Here is a 12,873-nt window from a genome sequence, read left to right as displayed (position 1 = left end):
GAAATTGAGGCTTAGTGAGGCCATGCAAGTTGTCTAAAGTTACACTTCATAAGAGGGGAAGCCAGGATTTGAATCCAGGTCAGGAGACTTTGGTGCTCTTAATTTACTTTCATGAAGATACAGGATGTTAAAATCTGAAGTGAAAACTCAGGATCTGTTTTCCCATAGAAACATTATTATAAAGAATAGATACATGTATATGTATAACTGAATCGCTTTGCTGTACACCTGAAACTAATACAACATTGTTAACCAACTATTCTCCAATATAAAATAAAAAGTTAAAAAAACCAATAGCCACTGGTGCTACAGCCCTATTAACAGAGACCATGAGTTAGGAGGCTTTTAAGGGCTGGCCCAGGAACCTCCACATCATTTATTACTGCCATAGCAAAATGGATCTCAACTTTCCAAATTCTCAACCATCAGTTCAATGAACAAATGTTTGGACAAAATCTGTTTTCAATGTGGGAAGTGCCGTTTCCCTGTCGAGACGCAGATATTCATCTGTGTGTATGGATAGCCATAGACACCCCATGCTAACCAGGACAGTAGAGATGGCAGTGGTGCGCCTATGAGCCAGGACGCAGCAAGGAGAGCCTGCAGCCACCAGAAGCCAGGAGAGAGTCAGGGGACAGGGACTGCCCCTCAGAGCCTCCAGAAGGACCCAACCCTGACCATACCTTGATTTCGGACTTCTGGCCTCCAAAATGGTGAGAGAAGACATTTCTGTTGTTCTAAGTCATCCAGATTGTGTTAATTCGTTACGGCAGCCCTAGGACCCTGATACAAATATCGACACTTGCTAAGCTGAGTGACCTTGGGGAAGTTACTCAGCCTATTTATACATCCGTCTCCTCAGCTGAAAAGTAGAGATTTTAATACTCCCAGTTACGTGGGGTTGCTGTGAAGGTATGCAGAGGGCTTCGGACTGTGCTTGACACATAGAAAGCACGATGCATATTAGCACTAGGAGCTTCCTCGTCATGAATATACATTATACAGGCCCTGAGAAGCGTCTGAGCAATATCTCTGAGTACCGAAATCAAAAATAATATTTACTTTCTTTGTCGTGCTTCTCTGTGTTTCACAAATTATGTAGCAGGGGCATGCATCAGTTTTGTCACCGGAAAGCATTTATTCATTTTAAATGATCATTTTACTTATTGAGATAGACAGCTGCATACCTTCAAGCCCATCTTCAGATAGAAAGAGCTGTGCTATGATTTGCAGTGATGGACTCTTTAACCAACACGCACGCCCGCTAGCAGGAATCGCAGTGTGATGATTAGTACCTGAGAACTACAAGGCGCAAATTGCTACTCCTTCAAAAGTTGAGAAGCTCTGAAAAATTGCTTCCACTTGCCCATAACAAGGAAGCCTGATGTCCTGGTACGTGTGCTTCTGTTTCCACACTAATAGTGCTTCCATAATAAGTGTGAAACTTCCCAGATTTCATATTACGTATGATTTCATATCACATACAGATTTCACGTTCTGTCCTCAGAGTTTATAAACTGACTCTACTATTCAGCTCTCTAGCTATGTTCACTAGAAGCATTGCACAGTGCTTCAATTTCATTGACCCATTTCTCTCATGAAAAACACTCTTTTTGTAATGAAATACTTAGCCTGACCCGGCCACCCTGGAGTTAAGGATTATGAAGGATGAGAATGTAATGCAACATAAAACAAGTACCATAGAAGGGACGTGGAGAAGGAGGCTGACCAGCACTGAGGAGGGAGAGGAAGGGCACCGATGCTTCAAAGCTCCCTGGGGACGAGACAGCGTGAAACAATCCATCCTCCGCAAAACCGCCGCCCTAGCCCATGAGAGGCGGGGTGTGGACGAGTGCTTTTTAGTAATCACCGTGGATTTGTAAACTATACCACCTGCAAAGTATTGTTATCAGCAGCTACTTACTGCCACCTGAAGGAGGCTGGCTTTCAGCCCAGTGGGAATGGAGGGGCTGCCCAGTCAATGTTCTTATTCAAGATCACCCTACAAGTGAGCCGTGGGGCTGGGCTTACAGCCCTTCCCTGCTTCTGGCGGGTGCAGACAGTTCCCCTAATCACATTCCCAGCTTCAGTTTAAGACCCTAAGTTGGTATACTTAAATTAGGTCTGAAGCTCCTCTCCATCTTCACGGCCCCTGTGATTCTTATTTGACCTCCAAGGAGTTGACCTCGTCAAACTCTGCCTCCCCCAGCACACCCCCACCTCCTCTCTGTTTTCCCTGGGTCCCCTGCCCCTCTCCCCTTTGGCAGAGAGACCCTGTAGACCCGAACGGAGCTCAGCAAGGCTCCGTGAGCTCCTTTGCATCTTGGAAGAAACTTCGCCCGGTCTGGCCATCTCTGATTCCCCCTCCTGGCTCTTCCAGCTCTGCCCTCTGCTGCCCCAGCTCCTTCTTGGCTCTCTTTCCTTTTTCTGCCTCCGAAATGTCAATGTGGCCATGGACTCTCACGTTTCCTCTAGAGCCTCCCAATAAGCCTGCTTCTAAAACCTTTATGTCTAGACTTGACTTCTCCCCTGAGCTCCAGACCTCACTATCCAGCAGACTCCTGGATGTTTTCACTCCTGTGTCCCAACAGCAACTTAAACAAATAATATGAAGACCGGACTCATGATCTGTTCCCCTAACCTGCCTCATGCCTCCCAAGCTCTCAGCATTTGCTAAAGCATCAACAACCCCCGACTGACCAAAATGGAAACTGTCGCATCGTCACGGACACCCCTCCCTTGCCCCACACGCTCGAGATTCACTCGAGTCAATCTTCATCACATCTCCTGCCTCTGTTCTTTACTCTCCCTTTCTTTCCAGGATCCCAATCCCTGCCCTTCTGGGGTGGGCTACTGAGGCAGTCTGTTAACTGTTCTTCCCAAATGCCCCATCAGACACACCCAGGGTTTCCAGAACGCCTTCCTAAAAGAGATCTGATCCCACTAGTTTGTATTCAAAGCCTTCCATGATTTAGCTTCTAATCCACTCTCTCACTTTCCAACCTCATTCTGTATGTTAAAGGAACGAAACAAGGAGGCCATGAGACGGAGGTAGCCTCGTAGCAAAGCAAAACCTACCCCGGAGTCAATTCACTGGAATCTGAGAAAGTGAAACTTAAGAACGACCAATCACGATTAGCAGCAGCCTTTCCCAAACGAGGCAACCGCTTACACCACAACCAGTCAAATAATCTCCTTGCTTTGCTTCAGCAGCTCCTCTATGAAAACCTGGCCCCCAGCGCGTGCCGGTGGAGCGCTCCTAACCACCTTTGGTTTGGTGCTACCTGATTCGAATCATATGTGTTCAAATAAATTCTGGAAAAATTTACCAGAATTTAAAGGTCTGTTTACCTCTTAACAGTATCCCACACTCTTGGCTGCTGAAAGCGCTCAATATTCCTCACACGTGGCTTGTAATTTTTGGCTTCCGCGCCTATGCTGATGCCGTTTGTTCAGCCTCGAGTGCCCCTCCCTTCCAGCTTTTAATGTGCAAATCCTTCCTGTCTTTAAAAGCCACCACTGTCAGGTTTCCCAATTCTCAGCGCAAATGAGCTGCCTGCCCACCGACCACCTGCAGCATCCCTGCCTGAGCCTCTCTTATGACTCACGACCTTCGAGCTGTGTTTTCTCCGACTGGACACCTCTGGTGGGGGAAGACCCCCATGTGAGTCGTCTCAGAACCCCTCACGGCACGGTGGGCTGCTGCCCCAGGCCCGGGGCAGGCAGGTGTCTGCCAATAACCAAACGAACGACCAGTACCCTCCTGCACACCCCCCCAGCAGACCTCCACCAAGGGCCGCGAACGACCAGTACCCTCCTGCACACCCCTCCAGCAGACCTCCACCAAGGGCCGCGAACGACCAGTACCCTCCTGCACACCCCTCCAGCAGACCTCCACCAAGGGCCGCGAACGACCAGTACCCTCCTGCACACCCCTCCAGCAGACCTCCACCAAGGGCCGCGAACGACCAGTACCCTCCTGCACACCCCTCCAGCAGACCTCCACCAAGGGCCGCGAACGACCAGTACCCTCCTGCACACCCCTCCAGCAGACCTCCACCAAGGGCCGTGAACGACCAGTACCCTCCTGCACACCCCTCCAGCAGACCTCCACCAAGGGCCGCGATACACGCGTGAGAAGACAACTTGGTTTCTGCCCTCCAGGCACTTACAGCTCAGTCCCAGAGATTAGACCAATATATACCAATTAATAGAAAGCAATGGAAATAAAAAGCAGAATCACTGAGAATACACCCTGTAAATACTCTAAGAAGTCAAAGGAGAGGTTCCTTTTTAGGAACAAAATTGGATCTTAGTACTAGGTTAATTTTGGATGGGTGAAAAGGCGGGCATTCCAGGGGAACAGAGTAATAGGACCAGGACAGGCAAAGGCATCAAAAGAAGTTGCCCTGACATTAACCATGTCCCTTCTCAGGCCGGTACCCGGGCTAAGTGCCTTGTAGGCATTATTTTGTTTAATCTGGACAACAACCCTGCAAAGCAGATAGCAACGCTGCCGATTTTATAAGTAAGCAGGCTGAGGCCGCAGGGGATTAAGTGACTGGCCAAGGTGACACAGGATTAGTTGGCACAGCTGGGATCTGAAAAGGCAGCCACGTCCACTGCACCATGCTGTGTCCTCTAGAGCAAGACATATAAATATCACAGGGTGTTTTCTTCAGGAAGGAGACTCTTTGTACTGATGCATAGTTCAAGGTGTAAAGCAATAAACACAATGTGTAACATGTGTAGGGTTTAGGACAAGTTAGCTGACTGAATGCAAGTCTGTCCATCTAGAAAGAGAAGCAAGAAGGTTCGTCAATCAGACAAGAATGCTCTGGGGAGAAATGATTAAGGAGGGCAGCCCTAGAACTGGGGAGTATCTCCAGACCCACGGAAAGCGCAGAGGTGGGACACCGACTAAGAAGCTGGATTAATACCACCCACTCCAGTCTACTTCAGTGACAAAGAAAGAGAAACAATCCAACCGAGCACAGCTTTGTCGTAACGAACATCCATCCTCAGAGGTGACGAGTAAGAGAGAAAGGGATGGGAGGAAACATACTTGGTCTCGTTGGCACACCGGATCTTGCAGCCTTCCTTGGGAATCACCAAGCCCAGGTGCATTCGGAGCCTGCAGTTCGTGGGTCCCGTGTGCGGCCACACGTGGGTTCCCGGGTGCATGACGGAATATTTGATCTGCACAGAAAATGTACCACCCTGTTCATCCATTTACCAAGGTGTGGGAGAACTGCTAAAAGTACAAAATTACTGTCAATTCAGATTAGTGCCTCTGCAGTACTCGGAATTTATATCCTCGTCTTATTTCTTTGTGAAGGAACTAAAAGTAAGGACTCCCATTTTCCACAAAGCTATAAACGCTGAACATTTTCCACCCTCAGTGCTGCCGTCGAGGGCATGACATTATGTTTTATTAAAAAGCAAGTGAAAAAAGAGGCATTCAGTGGGTCAAAGGAAATAACCGTTTCTTTGTAAACATGAGCATTCCCATTTATTCCCCTAATAACTGACTGTGCTCTTCCCAGCACAGAAAACATTCTTGGTACCTGTCCTCTTCGGCATCCTGTCGTCTCGGGGAATTTATCTAGTAAAGCACAGGTTTTACGAGCTCCTTTACAGGCATTTTCATTTTTCCTTCCTAGAACAATAAATGATAAAACCACTGTTAGAAACAAATCACAGTAAAGCTTTAACTCATCCCGTTTTGACCACACACAATCTATATTGTCCTCCTTACTGTAAGAATGAGAAGGCCGAGTAAACACAAGAAGACAGAGTGTCCTGTTCCAACAAACACTGACGGGCACAGCAAGGACCAGAGCTCTGCACCCAGCCTTGGACTACCGTATTTGACTAAGGATGTCTAACGGGCAAGGCATGTGCTGAATACTTATTTTTCCCCCTGTGGCAGGCAGAACAACGGCTCCCTCCTAAAGAAGACCACATCCTAAGCCCAGGAACTCGTGAATAGGTTACGTTACGTGGCAAGGGAAAATTAAGGTTGCAGGTGACGTGGAGATTACTAATCAGCTGACCTTTAAAGAAGGAGATTATCGTAGATGAACTGGATGGGCCCAGTGTAATCACAGGGTCTAAATGTAGAAGAGGGAGTCAGTGCCAGAGTGATACAGAATGAGAAAGACTTGAGTGGCTACTGCGGGCTCCAAAGACGGAAGGGGACCACAGCCAAGGAATGTGGGCAGCCTCTAAATGAATGCAGCCTTGATGACACTTTGACTTCAGCTCAGTGAGACCCAGAACTGTAAACGTAAAACATCTGAGTTATCTTAAGCCACGACATTTATGGTCATTGTTATAGCAGCCACAGGAAACTCATCCACCCCCCAGCCCCCAAGGAAGGAAAATGGCCTATGTTACACTTCTGACCTAAAAGTGCATTTTCTAGGACTATATTCTACTCACCCACACATTAGTTTTCATTGAAATTTAATGTATTTTCCAATGTACATCCTTTATATGCTGATAAGAATAGGATTTCAGTGACGAGGGGAGAGGCCTCTGAGAGATGGGGGTTTCTCTGAGGGCCTGGTCAGGAACACAGATTTTGGGACATAGTCTAAAGCACCCTGGACTAGGCAAATTCCTTCACCATCGACAAAATCACTGTTTCTTAAGAAAGATGTGCTTAGGAAGGTACAGCATCATTTGCTCTCACGGACGAGGAAAACAATGGGTTTTTTTTAAAAGGTAGAGACATTGTAATTCCCTCTTCAGGATTCCTACAAGGTACTGATACATCTAAGCTGAGTTCAAGTTTATTTAATTAATGTTAGTTGTGTCCTAAGATAATTATATACTGAGAATAAAATGAGAGTTAACAAGGAATGTATCTTACCGGCAGCATCCTCAATCAAATGGACCTCGATATTTTAGAAAACAACTTCTATATTTGTTTTTCCTAAGTAATCTGTCTCTTGAGGAAAATGGTAGTTGCTGTTTTTAGTTACTAATTGAATATGAGTTTAATGATAATGTCAGTTTGAACCAACAGATTCTCGTACACGACATCATAAAGAATGTTCAAGCCCTAGCTTCCCATGCCGTCCTAAATGCAGGATCTGGGGATGACTTAGCGGTAGTACCAGTTGTGGGTTCTGTGTGTTCAGGCAGCAGCTAGGTGAGGCCTGGGGCCTTGAGGAGCGGCTAGAGGTGTCTGGATTTCCCACGGGCACAGTGGTGAGGGCTGAGCACGTGTCACTTGGAGAACACGTGTGTCTTACCCGAATGAGAGCTAATAAATGGGGAACCTAACAGCTTGGGTCACTAGGATTGCCACTTGGTGAGGAGTGAATCAGAGAACATCTCTAGCCATTTAGCCACATAAATCTTTTCTAGTCTGTAAACACAGATTCTCTGTAGGGGAATCTTATCATTCGTGGATTGCCGGTGGTAGTTTTAACTATTCACGTGTGATTGGGAGGGTTTAGGAACGCAACTACACTTCCATGGTGCTCAGCACGGGCCAGGGACCACTCACCTGATGCCCACACACCAGGGAGGGGGACACTATTAGAATCGTATTGTATAGAAGAGGAAGCGAGGCACGGAGAGGTCACACGGTAAGTGGCAGAGTGGGAATTCCAGTCCAACTGGACCCAGAGTCCATGTTCTTAATGGCGACCTAAGGATGTCTCCATTACTGTTACATAATGTATGCTTATTATGTAATAAAAACTAGAATTGCTATCATTCTTCTGTATGTCAGACCTTTGCTCACTGATCCTGGTAACAACCCCATACTCGAGGCACTATTTTCTTTTCTTTTTTTCTTTTTTTTTGGCGGTACGCGGGCCTCTCACTGCTGTGGCCTCTCCCGTTGCGGAGCAAAGGCTCCGGACGCGCAGGCTCAGCGGCCATGGCTCACGGTCCCAGCCGCTCCGCGGCATCTGGGATCTTCCCGGACCGGGGCACGAATCCCTGTCCTCTGCATCGGCAGGCGGTCGAGGCACTATTTTCATCGTCATTTTTCAGCTGAGGAATCTGAGGCTCAGAGAGTCAGGAACAAGCCCACATCACACACTAACAAGTGGTGCAGCCAGGACCCCAACTCGGGATCCTCGGTCTCCAAAGGCTATGCTTTAAAGCATGATTTTCACTATGTCACGTCTTGGATTTGAACATAACTGTGCAGAGCAAACCATTCCGCGGAGGAGAAAACTGCCCAGCAGCTGAACTCAGTGTGGTTTTGTTTTTAATTTATTATTTTTCACACAGTTTAAAGTAACTTTCAAGAAGTGATAAACTTTGTTTCTTTGGGAAAAACAGCCCCAGAAAGAGATCTAACTGCTGATGCAAATCTGAAAGAATCAACTGAATATTTCATCTACATGTGAAGAATACACTTTAAGAGGGATATCATGGAGGTGAGATTTTTAAAGGTTCTGGGTTGTATCTCTCTGAAGTTTCAAGGCTTTACTGCTGGGATGACAATAGGTTCATCTTGCATGACAACTCTGATCAGTTGACAGTGGCTACCTAGAACACTGTGTTGAGCAGGATTCAGAGGTTCAGCTTGAGCTCATCCAGAAAGGCTACTGGGATGGGTTAGCACCATCTCCCATGGGCTCTGGAAGAAAGTGTGACTGTGCATGTGTGGCATATTTGTTAACACTATGTTTTAGCGTTCATCGTTAAAACAATAAACGAGCAAAACAGATGTTCTGTAACATTCACACAGCAATTTGAAAACATCTGTGGGGAAAAATTAGTTATGTATATTTGTTGATTCGGTCTTTTTTTTTTTCTCCAACTCAAAAACGTTGATCATTTAAAAAGGAATAAATATACTTCAGAAATGGTTGGGTTACTTAGAGAACTTCCATGATTCCCACTTACATATGGATAGAAATGAAGCTTGAAGCCATAGCTTCAAGGCCTTCAAGATTCCAGCAGCATCCTTTCCTAACTAGGCTAGACAACCTCTAAGTCTTCACAAGTCAGATCCTCATGGGCCTCCTGTCTTAATCTGAGCTCTCAGTGTGGCTAAGAAACGACCCCGCCATCTCCCTCCCCTCATCTTCCTGACCCCTCCTGCTGCAGGATTCCCTTCCCTCTGTCTCCAGGCCAACAGGGCATCTGCCTTCAGGGGTGCCACCCTGCTTCTACGCAAGCTACAATACTAGCTGCCTTCAAAATTCTTTAAACTGTGAAATTTGTTTCCAGAAAACAGTTACTGGGTTTCTCACAGAAGCCTGGAACCACAAACAAAAGACCACCAAGAACCTTAATAAAACTTCTTAAAAGAGCAACTATGGGAGTTGTATTATTTTATGATGATAAAATAAAACGAGAAATTAATTTCTATTTAATTGACTGCAACTGATTGGAAAACAGATACTTATAAAACACAGACACACACTTCTAAATTATTTTGAATCGAAATGGAAATTGAGATAAAAATGAAGTCGTTTCTGGGGGGAATAATACAAGTGAAAATATAAATTATAGCTTAAGGAAAGTATCCAAAGCTAAATCTAGAGATCAGTCCATAGCCTTAAATGCTTTTATTAATGAAGATGAAAGAATGAAAATAAACTTACTAAGAAGTTCTGATTGAAAAGTTTAGAAAAAACGGATAAAATAAACAACAAAAAGAACATGAGGAGGAAGAAAAATATAAAAGCAGGAATTAGAAAAAAATCAAAATAAGGTGAGATATAATTTGAGGTTTTTAAAGAACATACTAGATCACTTTGTCAAACTTAAGGAGAGAGGAAAAAAAAGGAACATGCAAATTCCACTCAGTGGGAAGAAGAATTTAACAAAGATCAAGGAAGTAAATATTTTAAGAAATTACTCTAATTCATGGAAAATCAGGTATAATCAAAATATATGAAAATGTATAAGTTCACAAATATTGTATGATTCCACTTCTATGAAGTGTCTGAAGCAGTAAATTCATAGAAACAGAAGGTGCAACGGTGGTTGCCAAGGGCTGGGGGAGGGCAGTGGGGAGTGTTGTTAATGGGTACAGAGTTTGAGTTTTGCAAGATGAAACTCAGGTCTAGAGATTGGTTGCGTGAAAATATGAATATACATGACCCCACTGAATGTACACTTGAAAACAGGTAAGGTGGTAAATTTTAAGTTATATGTACTGTGCTACCATTAAAAAAATTTTTTAAATACACAAAAACCTTAAAAGTCAAAATGTTGCCCCCAATGAAACTGTCTCCATTATTTATTTCCTTTCTTGTTTAACACTTTTCTATGCCCCATAATGCTTTGCATATTTCAACCTTATTAAAGCATGTGCTTTGAGCAGAGACTATGGTTTCCGGAAATTACTGCCAGGATGCATACTATTCTCAAGATTTAGTGTAGGAAGCCATGAAGCATGAGGATGTTGATGGAACGGAGCCATCAGATGAACTGGTGAATGCTTACGGCCAACAGAATTGACTCATTTAGTGAGATGCCAATAGACAAAATTAGCATGTTGTTCACATATTGACCTTATCACAGCTCTATTTAAAAAAATCTTGCTGGCAAAAAGCTGACACAGTCACTTGAAATCATGTGATGTCTCTTCTGTTGGACATTTCCCTGAAAATAGTACTGAAGTCGTTCTTCTTTCTCTGACGTGTAAATCTTAGTATTCTGAAAGCATACCGACATAAACAACAGTGCTATTTGTCCCATGATATAAACCAACTGCTTATCATCCTCTCAATTTATTTTCTGCAGCTAAAGATGTGTGACACATGCTGTTTAGTCTTCAAAATAGATTTACTTTTGTTCAGCTACCGTTAACCCAGGTTAACTTGAATTTTCCAGAAGAGAATTGGAGAGAGCTTTAAAGATAAAATTCAGTGCTCCTCATTTCGAGGACAGATTGATATATTAACTCATTGGACACACACAGATTGAGGCCCTGTCTGTGTACCCGGGCTTGGGTTCAGCTCAAGGAATATTAGGTTGACTGTGAACCTCTTCCTATTCTTTTTTTTTTTTTGCGGTACGTGGGCCTCTCACTGTTGTGGCCTCTCCCGTTGCGGAGCACAGGCTCCGGACGCGCAGGCTCAGCGGCCATGGCTCACGGGCCCAGCCGCTCCGCAGCATGTGGGATCTTCCCGGATCGGGGCACGAACCCGCGTCTCCTGCATTGGCAAGCGGACCCTCAACCACTGCGCCACCAGGGAAGCCCTCTTCCTATTCTTGATGAGCTCAGACACTAGTTATTATTGACTTGTCACTCTGGTTTGTCACCACCCCAACGGCTCTCACCGCGGTGGTATCATTTTGGCACGCAACATCGTCTCCAAGGTACAGGAGCAAAAGAGGCTCAGGAAAGCTCCTTTCTAAGGCGTCGATGAGCACACGGTGGGCTCTTCAGTTACGTCTGTACGGTAGGGTTACTCTTTGTAACATATCATTTAACAGGAAAGACCAGGAAAATCAAAATACAACATATATATATATATTTATCCAAATACACACATCCATATACACACTCATATATTTACATGCACACACACACACACACACACACACACACACACAGATGAGTGTTCCTACATAGTTTCAAGAAGCAACAAATAGATTTTCATAATCTGGGTTTCCCAGGTAGTTTCCTTTAAGTCAGGGAACCCTAGCTCTGGGAGGTATTGGCAGAAGTCCCCCCTTCCCATCAGGTTGCAGAGAATGATCTGGAAGTAGCACGCTCACCTTGCTGCCACAGTGTAAACTGGCTCCAGTCACCCTTTTCCCTCAGGTTCTCATCTTCAGGCAGAAACAGGCCCTGGGCTCTATCCATCACTGCAAGGCCTTCATCTCGGATTAACTTCCAGTTTCTTTCTAAGGACTAGAGGGAAGATTCTGGTTTTACTGGACTGAAAATATGCCTGGTAAAACACCTTATAGTGACGTTCAGCTTTTTGTTTGTCTGATTAATAAGTAATGAAATGTTCCCTCTCATCTAGATTACTTATTTCAATTTCCTCTAGGACCTCTTGTCAAGGGTGTAAAAAAACCCACCTAATAATTAGTTTTCAGAACCAAGTGCCTCCGCAGCATAAATGTTTCAGTAATTCCCAGGAACCGCCGAGAGCAGTTCCGTCTAACGTTTGTTTTCACGTCTGCCTAAAGGTCGTTTTTTCACAGACCCTAACCAACCGAGAGGACTAATCTTGTTGAGCATCATTACATCAGGACCCTGCCGTACAGCCCACATGACACTCCAGCGTCCAAACTGGAATACAAATCACAGACTAATTCCACCTCCCAATAGAGGTCCTCATAAAGACGCCATTCAACGTGGTAAATATTAATTAAACTTTCAAGAACATTGGGAAAGTGTCCATTGGAGCATGTGACGTGTTATAAAATTAGTAGCAAAACAAAGCCAATACATATCCTCGTGTTTAGAATTCAGCCAAACAAAAACATTTCTTTGACCTCTCACTTTGAGGGTGCCTTAGGCTCTGTCAGTAAGTGCCTGGCTGGTGAGGGTAGATCCCATGGGAGGAGAAGGACAGGCTCTCCTCCTGGGAACCCTCACTGCACAGCGATACTGATGAGCAGTGGAGATGGCAGAGGGGTGGGTGCTATGGGGGACGGCAGGCCAGGGCAAGCATCCGGAGTGGCAGCCTCGGGGGAAGTACTATCAGGAGAAAAAACGAAAACGGCATGAAAGAGGCTAGGTTACACAGAGAAACCGGGATTTGGAAACATTCATAATTTCAAACATTCCTACGTTGCATGGGAAGTGGATGTGGTCGTGGAGTCTACGGGTACCCGGATAGCGAAGAACACAACAGATGATTTCAACGAGAATCGGGGCTCAAGAGCAAGGAAGTAAAGCTGATGAGTTACAAACACATATAAAAGATG

General features: G+C 45.1%; 1 protein-coding gene across 7 annotated transcripts in view; it reads right to left on the bottom strand.

Moving 5' to 3' along the window:
- The window catches only part of ASPH (aspartate beta-hydroxylase), a 414,018-nt gene that overhangs the window by 214,097 nt on the left and 187,048 nt on the right, over positions 1-12,873 (bottom strand). For all 7 annotated transcript variants that reach the window (XR_013824500.1, XR_013824501.1, XR_013824502.1 and 4 more), the window contains 3 exons: positions 11,710-11,845; positions 5,568-5,659; positions 5,066-5,199 (listed from right to left, as the gene is read on the bottom strand). Coding sequence is in view for 2 of the 7 variants with exons in the window: in XM_079901409.1 (XP_079757535.1) it covers positions 5,066-5,199; positions 5,568-5,659; positions 11,710-11,845 (362 nt within the window). In the remaining 5 variants the exon portion in view is untranslated. The remainder of the gene's footprint in view (positions 1-5,065; positions 5,200-5,567; positions 5,660-11,709; positions 11,846-12,873) is intronic.

The sequence above is a fragment of the Stenella coeruleoalba genome, assembly GCF_951394435.1.
Source record: "Stenella coeruleoalba genome assembly, chromosome: 17".
Taxonomy (NCBI): Eukaryota; Metazoa; Chordata; class Mammalia; order Artiodactyla; family Delphinidae; genus Stenella; species Stenella coeruleoalba.
The sequence above is the reverse complement of the archived record's forward strand: the minus strand, read 5'-3'. Positions and strand labels throughout refer to the sequence as shown.